General features: G+C 50.6%; 1 protein-coding gene across 1 annotated transcript in view; it reads left to right on the forward strand.

Moving 5' to 3' along the window:
• Positions 1–1,151: 1,151 nt before the first annotated feature.
• Positions 1,152–19,745, forward strand: part of ci (transcriptional activator cubitus interruptus) — a 75,298-nt gene continuing 56,704 nt past the window's right edge. Inside the window, exon 1 of the mRNA XM_089548357.1 lies at positions 1,152–1,716. Within this exon, the coding sequence (XP_089404483.1) occupies positions 1,556–1,716 (161 nt within the window). The 5' untranslated portion in view covers positions 1,152–1,555. The remainder of the gene's footprint in view (positions 1,717–19,745) is intronic.

Consider the following 19,745-nt stretch of genomic DNA (forward strand, 5'->3'; position numbering starts at 1 on the left):
CTTGAAAGCTATGGTGGAACACTGGGAAACGGCTGCTGACATTTTGGGCACCTGGCCAAGGTGCAGGCGGTTTTCGAATTTCAGGTAGTTAGAACTTTCGGTATCTTGATGTGCAGGCCTGTGTGTGACACCTGCTTGATGGGTGCCTTGTCAGTGTGATGGAGCGCTTTCTTTTTCTGGAATGCCGTTGGATGCAGGTTTCCAAGAAAGAAGCCCTGTAACGCAACTGGTCTTCTCGGCCACTTCTAGGAGCGCAGTAACCGGTGAGGGTACACGAGATACTGAGCGCCCTTCATGCAACACAATCATGTCAGCCGTCAGTACGTTGATACCTCTCCCTGGAATTGTTTTTACTGCCGTGATCATCTCGTCTTAGAACGGCCCTGGGGAATGCAAATTATGCTGCTTCGCCATATGCGATAAATTCGCTTTCCCGCGGTCAAAATCAAATCGCTCACGTTTACCACGACAATCTCATGCGTCTACTCTTCCACGAAGTCACGGTGCCTTTATTTATTACTGCTAGTAGCAACAGACAAGAATTGTGTAAAACTTGCAACTTGCTCTTGGTTTATCACGAATACACGATGACGACTTCTACCAACTCGATCGCCGGGTCCGCGCCAACAACACTCGCCGTGAATTCGCCGCCCCGCTGAGAACGTTTTCCAGGCACCCGAGCCCGTGGGAGAACGCGCGGTTCTCCCAACTGCTTTCCGAGTCATAGTGTCATGAGTAGACCACAAACGCCGGCCTGCGCTTTCTGCTCACCTCCGCCAGGTAAAAAGTGGTACTGCGGAGGACCCTCCAACATGGCCGTCCGAGATAGAGTCATACAGAAAAAGAGAGAAAGGGAGCGGCCGTCCTCCTCTCAGTTCGCGAAAAACATGAGGAGGAGGCTCTTCTCCAGCATCGCAGCCCCTTGCAATGCCGAAGCGAGAGGCGGCGGTGGTGGTAGGCAGGGGGCACCACTCCTCCAAGCAACTCACGGCGACCGAGCAGGAAAAGCATCGGTGAGGAGGTTGGTGCCCGGGAGAGAGCCAAGCGAAGGATGAGGAGGCGCTCCAGCAAGGGGAGAGAGAGAAAGAGCGAGCCGCATACTCTCGTTCCCGTGGCGTGTCATCGCGGCGAAACGCCTTGGCGTCTTCATTTGCTCCTGCTGTCGCTGAGTGCACGTGCGCGCAGTTCTCTTCGAGTGCGCGGATTGTTGCTCCAAAACGCTTGCGCGGGTTTCGCCCGCCGCCGTGTCGTTAAAGCCCCGTGTTGTTAGCTTCAGGATACTTGCCACGGTCGACGAGGATTACGGCTCGATGGACGACGACAGGCCGGGCTTGCTGGCGCGGGACGGCCTCTGCTGTCCGCCGGGCCCGCTGTTATGAAAGCGGCCGGCTGGCTGGCTCTTCTACCGTCTCCCGTCCGGCGCATCTCTACTCCGTGCGCGCGCGCCGGTTTGCAGTGTTCGTCGTCGTCGTGTGGCTGTGCTTTGGCTCCTGCGGGCCTCCCTTGAAAACGACCGTGCCGTGCGCGTTGAGGATGCCTCACCAGCTGGTGACCCATGTCTGACGTGCCGCGTCTGGCGGCCGCGGGCCTGCCGCTGCAGTTCCCCAGTGCCTTCGCGGCTGTGCACGCCGCCATCCCCGTGGACCAGCGCACGCACGAAGGACGCTATGTCTGGGAGCCGCGGCTCCACGCCTTCCCCCATGCCCCGGCAGCTGGGTGAGTGTGCGCTTTCTAGCACCCTCCGTCCCGGCAAAGCCAACATCGTTCCTGTTACTGCGCGCGTCGTTGTGTCTGTGCTCTCGAGCAGCGGGATCGGCGGATCTATGTTGCGGCTGTAATGTTCGTTACGCAAACCGAATGAACACGTGACACTAGCTCGTTATGAATCGCGATGCACTTCAGCATCTGACAGCATGACACGTGCTGCTTTTAGACATGCGGTGGGAGGAGCCGACATAATCCACACATCGTCTATGAAGCGCGGTTGATCGTTTGCGTAAGGATGAATGGAAAACGATCGTCCATAATTCTTAGCGCTTTATGAAGAGCCCGCCTGGTTCAGGGATTCTGCTTCAATTGTTGGCGGCAATACCTTTTGCGCGCCATTCATCCCTGGAAGTAAAGCTTCTATGTTGTGAAGCTCAAACGCCAGGACGATATTGGCATCACGCGGGTGTTTAGAATTACTCGCCATAATTTTACTAGTTTTACATAGCTTTCGTTACTGTGGTAATTTGCTGCTGGTTCTTCCTGTTTTGTACAACGACATTGCGGAGACGATGACGGTAGGAAGGCCTCCCTCTGGCTGATCAGCGTATCTTCATGTTAATGTGGAAGCTGCGTTTACGTGTACATTAAGCCACACGATACTGCGCCCCTTTATCTGAAGCTAAACCATGCCCAACATGTGAACGACATCAAAACGTGCGAACACCAACGCGTTCGTCTCACGATCAGCTTATTCTTTTGCATAGTCGTAGCTTCGTCATAATTATCCACCACATATAAGTGGTACTCCTGTTTGTATAGTGTGCCGCTTCAAAAAGGCTTTCTCATCTTAACCGGAACAGAAGGCTGACTAAAAAAATATTGAACCGAACTGTAGGGCAACCTTTTTTAGAGCTTGTCAACGCAATACGCAAGATGGCGATTGCTGCGCGGACACCGTGCCACAGATATGCAGTGGTCGTAAATATACTTTTGTGCACCCATCAAGAAGGCTCGTTGGACGACGCCTGATGGCTTTCACTAAATATTCCGCTGGCAGCTCTCCACTTTCTGTGTCCCATCAGTAAAATTCCCCATAAAGCGTCCCTTGTACAGTGACAGTGGACCGCACATTATTATTACGTTTCTGTTTTGTTAAGCCCTGTCGTCTGGAAACTTCGTGCAAGCTATCTTCGTGGCATGAATTTTAGGCGCGTTATTTGGCTCTTCTTGCGCCAACTTATACACGCACCCACAGCCGTCGTGAGGTCTTCGCTATCGTCCAAATGCAAGGCGTGCGCACAGTTAGGCATATTTCGTTATATCGAGCACATCGTTATTGCCAGTTCGAGGTAGTGATGGTTTAGCGAGCGTGGAACGCTCGTTAACGAACTCGGGGATGGACCTGCCTGCAGCTGAAACGCGTGCACGGTCCGTCTGTTCGGACTTTACTGTCACAGCGTCCAGTCACTCCTAGAAAGAAGATTCACCGGGATTATTGTCCCGAGCTGTTTGCTTGGGCCGGACCTGTGCCCGTAGGAGCTCTTTCTGTGTTTCTCTGCTCCATCTGCTGTCCACTTCAACGTGCTCGAATAGGCGAAATACCGGTTTGTGATGCTTAGCGCAAGGCGTGGAGCTCGAGACGACATTCGCAGATGGCTTGTGCTGCTTCCATACGAGCCGCTTATGGGTTTTTGTAGTTTTTAAAGTTTTTTTTTTTCTGTCCCGCCAGCTTGTCACGCAACGGCGTTCGCCGGCTACTCTGACAGCTCCTTTTACCCAGAATATGACATGGCTTGGGCGATGTGGAAAAGTGTACCTGCAGCGCAGCAACGAAAAAGCCTCCTCCAGAAATTCATCAGGCTTAGAAAGATTACACCTCTGAATAAAGGCGAGTAAAAGAAAACCTACAGCTTGTAATCTTACCAATTCTGACCAAATCATATAGCCTAAAGTCACACGGAGTTAAGCAACAAATTTTAAGCCAGGTACAGTCTTCTGTCACTTCATCGACTGTAATCGACTGTAGGTCTTAGGTGTGTTATCTAAAACTCTGCGCAGTACGTGCAAAGATTTCTCTTGCAGACTACGTCGAGACGCTGCCACAACTACAAGCTGCCTCGTTATAACCCTAACATGTTTCTCTATGATGAGACGTGCACCATAACGCACTACGTTTTGTACTTTAAAAGCATACTCGAACAAAGCCGTTTGCGGATGTCTGTAAGTCAGCTTCTCCGCAAGGCGTGTTCTCAAACCAAAAGGTCTCGAACCCAGACGACATCCACATTATTCGTAGAAATTAAAACTCTGGCCGGTAGCGCGCTGCTTGCAGCAAAGGCTACAACAAAGGGGCTGACCGGCCTTTGTCCCCGTGTTTTGGGCTGTGAGCGGTGAAGGGAAGTTGGAGCGACTGTGCGGGTCAGTCTGATTTGTACAGCACAGAACATTTTATGAAAATTTAGAGAGGTAGCCCGCTTCTGCTGGCACGGGAACAAAGGACCGTTTTTCCTTCGATTTCCTACCTATCCCGTGCAACAGATGGTTGACAGCTATCCCCTGTTTCTGTTTTTATTATTTGAACAGCTCTCTCTGAAGTCAACTGGGGACATTCCTGAGTTTGCTGAGAAGGGAGAATGAGACCCTTTTCGTTTCCACAAAAAACGCGAGAGTGTCGTCTGGGAACGAGACCTTTTGGTTGGAAAACGAGCCTTGCGGAGAAGCTGACTTACAGATATCCGCTAGCGGTCTATTCGCACATGGAACGCTCGCGTTTGCTCACATCTCGTCAGCACTATCATTTACACCACATCATACGTTGCGCATCACTGATACCTTAGGACATGAACAGCGCTATAGCGTATTGACATCTGAAATCGCAGCGACGGCATGCTAAACGTTCCTGACGCACGATGCATAATGCATGGCTAGCAGTTAGTATTTAGGTAGGCTGCTTTAATAAAGTCGGAGCGCCGCGGCTGGGCCGTTTGCATCACGGAATTTCTTTTAATCAAGAAAACGTCGCATGCTAGACAGCAGCAGCAATACATCTAGACGTTCCTAAACGCACGCCACGCACTACAACGCATTCCGTAAAATCCATCTACCCACTGAAAGTCAAATGGAACCGTCTGATGACATGCATCGTTACGTCACTGTTGCCATGTTGGGAGCAGCAGAGATCAGACAGGAGACGGTCCTTTGCACCCTACCGTGGGGAGTGGAGTCTTCAGCCCTGGCGTCACCGCACCGTCTCTCCGACTTCGCCCCTAGCCCGAACAACGAAAAACCCGCCCCCAACGGCACCGGGACAAAGGCCCGTCTCTCTCCCTTCCCTTCTAGCGTCTGCAGCACTGCGATAAAAGACATCGGTTGGCGACAAGCGGATTAGTAAAACAGCCAGGCTTTTTCCGGGCTTCCTGGACCCAAAGATGGCGGCCGCTCTGACGTCGATGCAAACTGTGTATGCCGGCTCTCACGAGTCGCCGCTAAATTTATGCGCAGCTGCACTTCACCGTACTGGACAGTAATGTGACATTGTTAGTTCTGGCCTTCCGTGGGCGTCGCCATATTGCTCGCTAGGCTGTTGTGTGCATCTAGCGCAAACACAATGGCAGCAGTAGCTCAATCTCGCCGCACCTGTTCGCAAGAGCAAGTAAGTGTTTTACATCTGCGTGCACTCAATCTGTATCATGAGAGACCGGGATGCAGTACCCCGCTGTTTTTCAAAACGGGTGACAGATTTCAGAAGTTTCGGTAGAAGTCCGTAGAGTGTGACGCACCCCACCGGCAGAGCCCATTGCAGTAGCCCATTGCATTACAAATGGCTCTGGAAACATGATCACTGTGCGCCCATAGTGAAGAGTTTGCCTTTCATTTTCTCACTCAGTTTGAAGGCATTTTCTTTGCGACTTCGAAGATTTGTTCCCAGAGAGCCTCGGTTGCTTCAGTCTTTTTTGTCAACCGCAGTTGACGGTGGGCCTATTTCTATAGTGGCGGAGCTCTTTCATATTCGATACGTGCCGGGCATTGCTTTGTAGCGACTTTCTCGACTTCCCTCTGAATCTGTGGCGCCGTTCTCAGAGTGAAGAGGGCTGCGTCCGCGCCTCCGTTTCTGTGTCTCGCCGTGGTGGTACCGAAAACAGCTCCCGCTTTTTCCTTCTCTCGGGGACAGATAAAAATCGTCGCCATGATTTCGGGGGCCTTTCATAACTTGGATCTTCTCTTTCCACCGTTTTTCAAAACTGCGCATTGTGTGGGCATGGCTTTGTCCCGACGTTCGACCCTTCTAGACGCTTAACTCTTCTAGTTAGTCTGCAGCTAGGTATGGTTTAGTCCTTTTTTGTTCTCTTGGGCCTTCCAAATCACGAACTCGCCGCCGTAGAGGTCGTCCTCGCTGCTCCGTATTGCAGCTTTCGCACAGCGGCGCCATGTTTGTTTTACTCGTTCCCTGATGCGAGTTTTATCGCTGAAATCAAATGCTTGTTTGTTCGCCTTTTAGCTTACTGTAAATTTAGTCTCCCGTTGAAGAGCAACGTATATTTTGTCCCGAAGAACGTGGAGGGAATGCGTCGACCCACGTAGGTGTACGTCGCTATGAAGCAACGGCGAGACTACTAACGCCGCCTGTCGGAAACTGCAAGCACGATGGGACGAAGTTATCAGTCGCGCTCGTGTAATGAGTTGCACTTCCTCTGATTAGGGGCCAGCTGAAAATTAACATGTTCGAATCTTAAATCTCTGTTGACTACTTAGGCTCGCAGCGAGGCGTAACACGACTCGTGCATGTCGTTGCATAGCGTTTGCGTAAGACATCCATCGTAAATTAGGAGGTTATTGCGTTTTTTAATGCTACGCCTGTAACTGGACTTAATGATTTCGGAGCTGTTGTCGTTGCAGTCCTGCAAGCTTGACCAATTGTTGCCTAGGTTGAGTCTGTCATGAGGTGCACTGCCTAGCCTAAACGGAAAAACCCTTGGTGCGCCTCCCGCGTTACGGTACTTCTCTGCTCTAGCGCTAATGTAATACGTGTTTGAGGGATTTTGGTTCGTTAGTCCGTTGCAGACAAAACGCCTCGCGCATTGACGTACGTACGTAGGTTTCATTGTGCTGCGATGTGCTTCGAGCTCTTCCTAAGTTTTATAAGTAGTAAAAGCTCCAGTCATTCACTGAAGTCTTAATCATTTATCTTGTTGATTGGTGGTTCGGATCGAAAAACCCAAAGCATGAGGATGCGATCTGCTAAGGTAACTCTGATATCGAACGCAGGTGGGCTTTGGAAGTTTGCCGACACCCGCGTAAACATTCGAAGTGACGGTGTGATAGCTGCGATTCTTACACGAATGCACAGAAAGCACCGCTCCGGAACCGGATGCTCGCTGAGCAGGCTGTTTCCGGGCTCACTCCATAGACTGGTTTTCCCGACTGAAGTGTCCACCTCACATGGTAACGCCACGTAATGAAGTTATTTATCCTATTTGAGGTTTTGACTTGCGCAGTCGCGCTTTCGCAATATTTTCAACGCGTGCAAGATACAACTACGAAAGAAGATAGAAGAAATGTCCACTGATTACGGACAGGGTGAACGAAAACGCCAATTTCCCTCGGAACTGAAAACTCTCGCGTAGTGGCATGTGATCGAACTTGTGCGTCACCCTTGGGCGCAAGGTGTACATACAGTCATGAACAGAAGTTTGCGTTGCTATCCGCGCAGCTAGTATTCTGTCATGCGTATGGAGGATTAGTGTACCCTCGTGATTTAAGGCTTTTCATTGAACTACTCTGCATGACCGTACAGAATGTTTTTTTTTTTTTGAAAGCCAACCCGCATCTCGTAAAACTTTTGCACATCACTGTGAGGGCGGCAGGCCCTACAATCGCACAGAACGCTCCCTCCTGGCTGGATATGTAGATCACCTGTGCGCAGCATGCTGTACAGGGGAAGCTTGTTAACACGTCCTGTTGGGCATTATGTTCTCATAGGAGCGCGAAAAAGCACGACCGAACAAAGTAAAGGAGCAGACATTTTTGGCGTCCACGTGTTCGCTACTTCCGTTTGCCCTTTCCGGCATTTGGCTCTTATGTGTGAAAACGTACTACTGCGCTCGAACGGCAGATTTAAACCTAGAAATAGTTGAAACGGAAATGAGCCACTTCGTGGTGCTATTCAGCGATTATGAAATTGGACTAGTAAACGCGCGCTACGATCGTGTTTTTTGCATCATGCTTCTCCCTGTTGCCATAAAAGCTCGCAGTTTCACGTTGAAGTCTTCGAAACAATTTTCATGCGATGAATGGACGATCTGTTGGTCGCACCTGGCTACAGCCTTGAAAGCGTAATCGTTCACTGACACGTAGCTGGCGAAGAGGCCTTCGTGGTTCATTTGAAAGGCGTGCCCATTCGTGCCGCTGTGTACGAAACAAAATAAAAAATTCCTGCCTTACATATACCGTGCCTTGCCCGAGAGCTTATTTGGACTTTGTGGGACATAAGTTTCTCTTAACTTTCGCTACATTGCGTCCCTTATATCCATGGTGAAAAAGCACAACTGCCGCTGCCCGTCCCTAGCTGGCGCCACCGCTCGGCACCTCCTTACAACGCCGGGGATGCCAGAGGTCGGGTTAGTGATGGAGCGCGTTTCATTTATTTTCGATCAATTGCTATTCTTTACGTGCGGAAATGGCGAATTCTTCCAAACAAAAGTAAAACTTTGCACTTCGTTGGCAACTTCGGAATCCATGCGTGAGCGTGAGTTTCGGGTTCGAATCCCGGCCGCCGCGGCCTCGTTCGACGCCGGCTAAATGCAAAAACCCGTCGTTCGTGTTTGTGGTGTCTTCCTCCTGTGGTTTGGTTTGGTTTGGTTTATGGGGTTTAACGTCCCGAAGCGACCCAGGCTATGAGAGATGCCGTAGTGAAGGGCTGCAGAAATTTCGACCACCTGGGGTTCTTTAACGTGCACTGACATCGCACAGTACACGGGCCTCTAGAATTTCTCCTCCTAAGAAATTCAACCGCCTTTTCTTTTGCGCTACCGTTTTATTCAAGTATGAACAAACACCTGCGCACTAGGGTTTCCGGTCACGTGACAGAATCTCAAGTGGTTATAATTAAAGCGGGTTTCACCGCACCGGCGTTGTTTTGGCGGCTTAAAGTTTATTGCACATCAATTCCTGATCCGATGCTGCATATATCTCCACCCACGACCGCTCGTACCGGGAGATCTGGATCCACTTCACCCATCGGCAAAGATTCGTACGCGTTTGGACGTTTCCTGGCAATATGACAGTACAAAGAATGTGCGATAATTTCGCTTCACTTTAGTATTCGCTTCACTTTAGTATTGCAGTTCTACGTCGTGCAGTTTTAGTAGCGCGCCAGGTCACTTCCGAAATAAATGCGCAGTTACACTCTGCTCTCTTACGCTGATTGGCTTCTCGAGCTCGTGGTATCACTCATAGTCGCGCCGTGGCGCAAAGTGGAGAAACATATTTCTCCTTATTTTGACCAGTCTGGGATGTAACTTGCTACACGCATAAATGAATGCCTCTTAGCAGGGATTCGTATTCACATCGCACTCTACTTTGTTGCTCGGCGCAGCAAGCCGCGCCTGCGGAAAGAAGGGAAAACTTTATTAATCCTTCTTCCTGCGGTTTGGGGGCATCTTCAGAGACGTCTTGGTTCTACACCTAGGAGCCTTCTCTGTCGAAGTCGTCCGCCTCTAATCAATGGCCAGTTGCCCTCATTCCAGGGCTCCGCTGGCCACTGCTGCCCGTTGAGCTCGCTGTACCAGACCTTGTTGGTCTTCACAGCGGTCGCTGTACAGCAGAGTCTCCCACTGCTCCGCACTCGGGTTTTGTATCTTGGGGACCACGTCTATGTTTCGGCAGGCCCATGTGATGTGATATAGAGTGAGTTTTTCGTCGCACCAGGGACATTTATCCTCGTATATCGTAGGGTGCATTTTGTTTAGTATATGTAGGTTTGGGAAAGAGCCTGCGGAACTATTTTTGAGAATCGACATTCTTTTTGTTTCCACAAATATCATGAGTTTCGCTGTGTGTCGGCTCGCTTAGCGTTTATGAATTCCAGACAGTGAATTCAATAACCGCAGCCGCAAGAACTTGCTGGCCGCAATGACAAGCGCCAGGAAGAATTCTGCTTTCAAGCCGTCTAAAAAAAAATGGCTGAGGCTTAACTTGGTTAAGCCTGGAGAATGCGAATCATCATCGTGTCGCGTAATTTGGAGGCGCACAACCACAGCGACGGCGCGAGGTGGGCCCCCGTTTCTCCACTGTCGTGACGCCATCGTGTCACGTGGTGTGACGTCATTGTGTCACGTGGTGTGACGTCATGTATCACGTGATTTGGAGGCGCACAACCACAGCGACGGCGCGAGGTGGGCCCCCGTTTCTCCACTGCCGTGACGTCATCGTGTCACGTGATTTGGAGGCGCACAACCACAGCGACGGCGCGAGGTGGGCCCCCGTTTCTCCACTGTCGTGACGTCATCGTGTCACGTGGTGTGACGTCATGTATCACGTGATTTGGAGGCGCATAACCACGGTGAAGGGCTGAAGTGGTAGCTAAAGTAGTATGCTTCGCATAAAAGGTATGAGAGATTTGTAGAAATTACGCTTGCTAGTGGTGAGCGCCAGCGTTGTCAATAACATTTGAAAGGTCTCTTGATTTATTTGCACTCACTAGAAGATTAAAGCAGCATTTAATATAGAAAATATTTTGCGCATCACATGCGGAAACGCCAATAAGCTGCAAAGAAAAACCTCTGCATTATTTTAAAAGCGCAGTCCACTTTCGACCGTTCCACGTAGTAGCCCTAATGGTACACGCGATGAGTTTCTAGCTTCGTTAGCGGTCTGGGTTCAAGTAGAATGCAGTTTATCTGTGTGACGGGCGACAATAGTCGCGGTTCTGTGTCTTTGTGTGTCGGGCGACAATAATCGCCGTTCTGTATCACTGTGTATCGGGCGACATAAGACGCCGCCCTGTAACATTGTACAACCGAGGGACGGTTGTCCTGGGTCAGTGGACGCCTGAATCGCGCTGTTGTGTTGTTGGTGCGGCCATATGAGCCGTTGCCTAGCAACCGTCGCGGTGGACACCCGAACCGCGCCGTACAATAAGAAAGGAAGTGGGAGTGAAAGAAGAAAGACAAAGAGGGCCGTAGTGAAGAAAATGAAAATTGTATTTTGAGGAAATTAAATTACACAGTAACTGTCTCGCATATCTCGGTGGACGCGTTATAGAACCCCGGGTGGTCGAAATTTCCGGAGCCCTCCACTACGGCGTCCCTCATAGCCTGAGTCGCTTTGGGACGTTAAACCCCATGAGCCATAACCAAGCAGTAAGCTGATCCACGTAAGCGGTGGTAACGAGACTGCGCATTTCGTGGGCGAAAGAGTTGCGGCGAGCTCGTTAAACAGCGATCGGCAATAAATTAGTCCGTGTGGCTTCCTACAGATGCTATTAGTGATTAAGGCATTACGCGCTTAATGTCCTTTCCTTTCTATGCATGTGCGGCACGCGTATAAAGCTCAGTGAAGCCGTGTGCACGGGCGAAACGAGTACTATATATCGATATTGCGATCAGACTGATAGGAGTGTGTTCTGCGCGTCGTAATTGAGTTGTTTTATTGGAAGCACATGGTAGGATTAGTAGTGGTTTTATTAAAAAATAGCAATAATTGAAGGGAGAGAGGTTGTCAGCCACAATATTTGCTATCTAATATCTTAAGCATCCGAGGTGCGGCCGGCGAAAATTAAAAGGATGAAAAGAGGATCGCGGGAAGTACAGATGAGAGCGTTAGCGAGAAGGAACAGGGGAGAGCTATACGTAGGCTAGTTACAAAGCACAAAAATTGGCGGGGGCTTAGCTTTAGTTAAGCCTGGTAGGTTGCAAAAGCGAGCGCAGCGCCTCTAACGGAAGGAACGCGGCGCGCCGCGTCTACAGGTCACGCGTGGCTACCGGCCGCCGCTGCGCGACGACTCGACTTGGTAGCCCATCTCTCACCCTGGTATGACGCCACGCTATGACGTCACTAGGCATGGCGTGACGTCAGATGTCATTCTAAATGTCACGCGTGGCTACCGGCCGCCGCTGCGCAACGACTCGACTTGGTAGCCCCTCTCTCACCCTTGTATGACGTCACGCTATGACGTCACTATGCATGACTTGACGTCATAAGTCATTCTAAATGTCACGCGTGGCTACCGGCCGCCGCTGCGCGACGACTCGACTTGGTAGCCATCTCTCACCCAGGTATGACGTCAGAGGTCATTCTAAAGGTCAAACGTGGCTACCGGCCGCCGCTACGCGAAAGGCCGTTCATGAGCGTAGTATTGTTTTCGCAATAAAAGTGAACAAAAAATATGCTCCGCTGCCACGCGAGTGACCATACACTGCCTGAAACGTAACTGCACGCGAGCTACCATTAAAACTATATACATAACATAAAAATGTTCTGTATACACTGAAGGTAACGGAGTGGATTCCATGAGAAGGCAAATGTAGCAGGGGACGGCAGAAAGTTAGGTGGGCGAATGAGATTAAGAAGTTTGCGAGGATACGGTTTCCGCAACTACAAAGGGCAGGGTTAATTGGAGAGACATGGGAGAGACCTTTGCCCTGTAGTGGGTGTAGCCAAGCTGATGACACTACACCGCGCGCACGTAGTTTTCTGCCGCTAATTAATCGCGCGCGCGCCACACTGCACAGGCGGCCCGGGGTGGGGGCGCCCGGCCGCATATCGTCCGAATAGCACAAGCGGAGCGTTCCGTCACTGCGGGCACTATCCGGTGATGAGCAAGCGAGACGTCGACCCTGCTGGCTGGTGCTAAGCGCATCGCGTCGCTTTTACGCGCATGCTGTAAGTGCGCGGAGTCAGTTAGCAGTAACCGAATGGGCGGGGCTTTTTTTTTTTTTTTCGTTCAGCATACGAACGGCGACAAGATACTTTTAAACGAACGAACCATTTGTTGTCATCTCACCTCAACTCGTGGCGATCATCGTGGTGAAAATCACTGTGTTGGGAGAAATGTAAATAAACCGACAGAGACTTTATTTCTAGGATACCATACATTGATCTTGTTTTACTCGGATATCATTTAGCCTTGCGTGGCTATCAGTGACAGACTGACAGTATTCAAAATTTTCGCTGTCTTTAAATACATTCCAGGCGTCGTTATCTTGTTCTTAAAGGCGAGAACGGGGGATCGAGGAGTAAAACCTGCTTACTTATGGTCTGGAAACGCACTACACGAGCTAGTAAGCTGCCAGTTTTCGCTACAAATTATCCGTTTGCCCTCGCTTACACTAAAATGTTGTCGACTTTTGTTCCTGAGCAGGTCGTACGACCGAGTACGCAAAGTGCGCGCTCTCCGTCATCCGTGAACTAGCTGCTACTGGCTGCAATATACTGACTCCATATTGTCCGTACACCTGTTACCAATTTCTCATCGTTAACAGCGCCGCCGCGGTGGCTCAGTGGTTGTGGCACTTGGTTGCTGACCCGAAATACGCGGGTTCGATCCCGGCCGCAGTGGTCGAATTTCGGTGGAGACGAAATTCTAGAGGCCGCCCTTGTACTGTGCGAGGTCAGTGCACGTTAAAGCACCCCAGGTGGTCGAAATATCCGGAGAGCTTCACTACGGCGTCCTTCATAGCCTGAGTGGCTTTGGAACGTTAAACCCTGTAAACCAAATCTAAACCAATCATCATTAACAGGAGCACAATCAAATGAAGCGTACTGATTCGACCGTTACCAGAGCAGCTTCCTGCAGTTAGAGAAGCCTCTATTAGAGGTTGTTTTTGTCGCTTTTGACAGGCATCCTTTTGTGAGCCAACTTTTCACAACCGTTACTTGGCAAGCGCAATCTCCTTTCGACAAAAGTTGGACGTGCTATTACTTTCAAAGCTCGTTTGCCAATGCACCTGCATGCAATCAGTAGCGCCAAGCGATTTCCATTCCTTTGTAAGCGAACGTCTCGAGCACGAAAGACCACGCGTTGACAGGGAGGGCCTTTATCCGTGCTTTTATCTCCTCTTTCGGGGAGGCCGCCGATTTACTCGAATTCAAACATTCCAGCCTGGCGGCGAGCTTCTTCGCCGTTCGGGACGCGGCTACTATCTCTAATTGGCGAGCTCTGGGCCGCCATCTTTAAGGGCCATCTAACCCCTGCCTCGACCTCCTCAATCTGTGCGGCGATGACGGCACGGCTCGTTCGCGCCGTCGCCAGTCAGCCGTAATAACTTCATCCAGACCCGGGAAGAAGAAGCAAAAAAACGAGTACGCGCGGAAGAATGCCGCTCCGGGCTTTTATAAGCAAAGCACGGCTCGAACATTTGACAGGGAGAATTCGATTTGTATCGACGTTCCCACAACGAATCGCCATTAGCTACGTGACTTTCGCGGGCCGGTCTCCGATAGTGATAGCCAACCTTGCGGCTGACTGGGCGACCGTGGAGCAACGCCCCGTCGCAGTTGCATGCAGCGTTGCCGGTGCTACTTCTTCGAAGACGCATGTAACCCCGAGTTCGGGCTACCTTTCAACCTACGGCGCTGATTGTCCGTTTTATGATTCTCCGCGTCTGAGTCGCAGGAGAGGCGAATTGGTAAGCTCTGTGGAACCTCTTAAGTCAAGTGATATGACGTTCGTTGCCGGGGTGATATGGGGTGCTTAGATTCTCCAACTTCTCGGACTGGACCGACTGTGTGCCGCTGTATTCCTCTCGAGTGCACCCAACTGCGGAGAGGAGCGTCTGTAAGCCGCCTTGCCTATCGTTGTCTCGTTTTTACGGCTTCCATTTGTACGTGGCTTTCTCTCTAGCGGCGGCGACCAATCGCGCAGTCGGCTCTCATCAGCGCGGCCAATGGGAGGCGTCAGAACCTCCTCTCCCTCCGTTCTTCTGGGATCGGCATCACTGTGGGCCGGACCCTTTTAAGGTGTCACTCTGATACGGTCGCTGTCCGGGCACAGCTCCGCTACGTGCCTATTGCCTGCTAACACACTCCCCACGCGACGTTATCGCCGAAATGGTGAAAGAGCAGCATCTGTCTGGTATCGAAGGGACCTACTCCTCGCCGGTTTTGCCAATCTCCGTCTCGCATCGTTTTCCCTTGTTAGAGGTGCCCCTGCGCTGCCCTCGAAATTCTCCGTTCTTGCGTGGATAATTCCCGAAGTAGTGCCTGCCGGTGCGACGCCTGTTTTTGTATGCAAAAACATACGCGTGTATTACGCGTCGAGAGACACGTAATATGCGGGCGCCTATTATTCATATAATCGGCGCGATTGGCAATTGCTTTCCCTTCTGAGATTTCTTTTTTTTTTTTTCGGGGTTGAGGGTTACACGCGTCACTTCTGAGCTGGTTACATTTTCTAACGAATTGCATCAGTCCTTTGCTTTTTCTTTTCACCTCACGTGCACTGCTGGAGAAGGAGAAGAAAAGTTTATTTACAAATACAGGTTTCAAGAGGGGCTCGCACTGCTGAAAATGCGGTTTGGAAGGATGTGTTTACAGAGACTGCTTAGTCAGACATTTACTTTTTTGTCTTTTACTCCGATATTGTTGTGGTACAATAGCAGGAGAACGCTGCAAAGCTTTGAGTATACGACGCATGTAATGCTAGTCATGGAAAACAGGCTTGTCAGCGTGATGCAATTCATTTACAGTTTTAGTGGTACACGTTTATCATAGCTGTCGAAGTAGCGAAGCAGCGTGTCCTAAGTGCGTACGACATTAGGTACTTTTAGCATAGCGCGTACCAAGCTCAGGCAGCGTGCATGTGCAGATCGCTCTGAGGGCGCGATATGGCGCCATTGACCGCCAGCTTCGAGCACACCTGCCGCGTCGGGACCAATCAGCGCTTGCGCACTGGAGGCGCGCGGTACGCGGTGGCGGTCTATGCTAAATAGAGTATGAGTATTCCGGATTTTGTGTGATTGCGTGTTTGGCGTAATAACGGGTCCAGTGCGCGCATGCGCAGAACGCTAGTAGGGAAATAGCGTTAGCGTAGGGGCTTTTGCGCACTTAGCATGAAAACGTGGCGGCGTCCTCGCAAGCGGTAGCCGCTCGCTTCAACCGAATAAGCAGTCGTTCCTGTTCTGATCGGCATGCTTGCTGGTAACTAATGGCGTTGTTGCCTTTCGCTATGACTGACCTTGCTTCGACGACAAAGTGCAAGCCGTAATTCAGCCTAGTGTCTGAGGCAGACTGTCCATTCTGGGGCAACGAGAACTAATGGGACCTCCAGTTACGTTGCGACCGCCTGCAAATGCTAGGAACATTAGAGAAACATGTTCCGACCTTTTTCACTCTGTTTGATGTATTTCAGCAATTTAACACGGCAATTTATATTTAGTTTGCGAAATTATTTCGACCATTCCTTGTCGCGTAATGAAAAGTATTCTTGCTAGAGCGGTTTGTACTTATTTTGCATAACGTTAATCGCCGAGGCATTGCTTGTGTATTTTTCTGGCGGGAATAAGCGTTATTGTATTAATTAGCTGTAAAAGACCGATATATAATATTTTGGCAAATTAGTGCCAGCGGGGACCATTTTGGGTCCCTCGCAATCGTGTAAAGTAGTTTGCGTTTACCATTTCCTGAACTCTCTGTAGACCTTGACAACAAGGGCTCCCTGGGTGCTGCCATATGCTCACTAGACTGTCGTAAGCACCTCGCGCTAGCACGGTGGAAGCGGCTGAGAAATCGGTTTCCGACAGTCCAGAGAGGAGGCGTTTTGACAACACCCTCGCCCGATGCAAAGGTCCATACTATAACACTCTATGGGATAAGTTGCTTGCGGCACGCTATCGTATTTCCATTAGGTTCGCTGTCACTATTACACTATACTAAGGCTCTGTAATGTCCTTGTTATCGGAAGTTTGCGTCGCGTAGACACGGCTGTGTTACGGCACGCAGTGGCGGGGCGCAGTCTTTCCGGAACGACCGGTGGTATCCAGCATGAAGATGTGTGTTTGATGCGTGCTCCTGGAACGCGGCGACATTGGCTACTTCCCTCTCCTATCTGACCGTCACGGACGCTATTATATCGCCATTATACGTCCTAGTCAAAGTTTGTAAACACGCTGTTCGGTGGCTGTAATGATTTTACCTTTTTGGGGGGGATTTTATCGCATAGCAGATTTTCAGGTGACAAAATAGTTTGCGAACCACGTGACTTCACTCCGCAAGCACGAAGTCAAATGATTCAGTGTAGCAGAAACCCATACTGGTTTGACCGTACCAGTGGCAAAATGGCAAAACACCGCTATTGGACCCATGTATCAAACTCTGACTAGCCCGAAACTTGGTGGTAATGCTGAATTAGACGGCCCCGGCATAAAGGCGCCTCCACTGTCAACCTCCAGGGAGAGTCAACAGATCAGTTCGGAACTTCGATTCCGATATCGTTACGTGGTGGCATTTGATAACTCCAGCAGCATACGCTTAATGGTTGCACTTACAAACAAAAACAACGCACTTATAAAAGAACTGCACTCATTAAAATGGTTTGAAGTGGTGATAATTGGGGTTATTGCTATCGAATACGGGCAGTTAGGATAAGAACAAGTACAGAGAATAACAACAAAGCAGTTGTTGGAAGCGCTTCTACAGCTGGAGTATACAGGTTTGCGGTTGTGCAGTTAAAATGCTCTGCTGTGGCTCGTCCAAACGGAAGGCAGTTTAGTAGACATTGGGGCCAAATCTTCAAATCTATACAGTTCGCTGCGGTGCTGCGCGGTGCCACTAATAATATAGTAGATTAATAAAGAAGGCTTAAAAATAAAAGTGTGAGGCCGTGCCAGATGCGATGCCGCTGATGCAAGTGACCAGCCGTTGCTCGCTCTTTCACGAAACTAGCTTGCGCAAAAAGAAGGTTGTTGTGAAAGGTTAGGCTCCGCAGCGGTTGCTTTACACGGCCGTCACGATTTATTCTGTCAGCGCCTAGAATGAAATATGGGGGTATGGTAATATCGTGTCGCGGTGTCTGGAAACTAGAAGCGCGGGGAAAACCACTTGAGCGTAAATGTTGCCAACGCCTACCACGTCGCGCATCAAGGAGACTGTTCACTAAACGCAGGGCTTTAATGTGGCGCAGGCAAAAGGGGCAAAACATAGTGCTGAAATTCGTGCAAACATTGACGATAATGGAAAGTTGCGCAACATAGAGTATCCGGTCTTAAGCGCTGGGCACGGCACGGGCTCGACATTAATACGCATGCTCAGATGTCTCGGAGTGAGCCCTGCATAGGAGCAGTGGTCTGTTGGAGCGTACAGTCGCGGACAAAAGTCTCCGGACCACATGTTCCTCAAACGAAGCCGATAGCTTTGCTATTATTCGGCGGCAGGAGACCACACTTGTGGAGCTAAAAGTTAAATTTTTGTTCTTTAATCTCCACAAGTGCGGTCTGCCGCCGCTGTCTGATAGTAGAGCTATAAGCTTCGTTTGAGGAACACGTGGTCCGGAGACTTTTGTCCCCGACTGCACATGTAAACCAGAAAAGTGGAGAACCGTTAGTGGCATGCACGAGCAGACAACAAACAAACAATCCTGACGAGTTGGAGTATACGTTACTGAAAGCTTTTAGGAGTTCTAATTCACCTGCGAACAACTGTGCTCGAAGGTAGCGCTGGTGTAGATAGTTTTTTTTTCTTCCTTGCTGGAACCGCCTGCGTAACCTCGCGGCTTAACTCATGGGCATGTCTACAGATTATCGAGGAAGCTATAAAAATCACTTCGCACTCGCGCCCGCTTTGTACTTGAGTTCATTCCACTGCAGGCGTTACAAGAGCAAAAATAAAAATGAAACAATGCAGATAAGCACTCGCGCTACACGAATTCTTTTCGCGGTAAATTAAACGGACACTCCTGGACATTAAGAAGCCGATGCGGCACAAGCTTCCATCTTCCGCAGCGCCATCCTATACTCCGGAATCGTAGCCCTTCCGAGGCTTCCTGTCATCGCCAGAATCCATTATTTGTGGCTGAGAAGCGATCCGTTCGTTCCTTCCGAATCTGAAGGAAACCAGAAACGTCCCAACCATCGCGCACTGTATATACTGCCTCATGAGATCAATTACAGTGGCGACTCCGTCTTCAGAATAACGCTGCTAGAGCGGACGCAACCAGGGTTGCACCGAGGGTGCGGTGTATGCGCTGCACACAAAGGATACGATCAACGTCCGCAAAGGGCGGGCGTATTCATCATAGCGCGCATAGTCGGGTTACATCAGCGGGCTGCGGCGTTTTAATATATACCTACTCCGAACGCGATACCCTGCGCAAAGTTCCCAGTCTTTCTTTCTTTTCTCGGGAGGCCCGCATCCTCCTCTCCTTTTTGCTCCCTCCCCTTTGCCTTCTTTGTTTTTGCTTGTGCTTTCCGGCTGGCGTTGCCGCCGCTGCAGGGCCACTCTGTTAATATTTCATCGGCGATAGCCCGGCGCGGTTGACAAAGAGGAGTGGTGCATCGTGTGGACGCGGTAACTGGCGCGTGTTCGCCCCTCATCGCCGCTCCTTGTCAGGGTCGACAGGGCGGCTAGCCCAGAGAAATGCGTCTCCTTCGTCGACTTCGGCGTCTCTGAGGCAAGATTCGGTGCCTCCCCCCATCACCCCCCCCTCTTCCTTGCACCCTTCGGAGCAGGAGTGCATGCTCCGCACTGGCCTCCGAGATGTTGGGTGGTGGTGGTGTGAGGAGGGGGAAGGGTGCAGTCATGTGTTTTCCCGAAGAGCGCGGCCGGCTTGAAAACTGGCTCGGCCGCATGGTGGGAGACGAAGACATGTTTCCCTCCCTCTCTTCTGTCTATGCGTTCGGGGACGGCGCTGACGTCGTAATCGCGTTCGAGCGCCATAGATCATACTGCATCACGATCTCGCATCTTATCTCGGCTTGCTTTCTCTCTCTCTCTCACACACAGGCGAGAGGTTCACTCGCTAACACTGAGCTGCTGCTGAGTTGCGCAATGAGGCCGCCGCCGAAGCATTTCGCAGCGGCTCCGACGTAGAGAGAAAGCAAAGC

This window comes from Amblyomma mixtum, chromosome 6 (assembly GCF_055824585.1).
Source record: "Amblyomma mixtum isolate Tamu chromosome 6, ASM5582458v1, whole genome shotgun sequence".
Classification (NCBI taxonomy): domain Eukaryota; kingdom Metazoa; phylum Arthropoda; class Arachnida; order Ixodida; family Ixodidae; genus Amblyomma; species Amblyomma mixtum.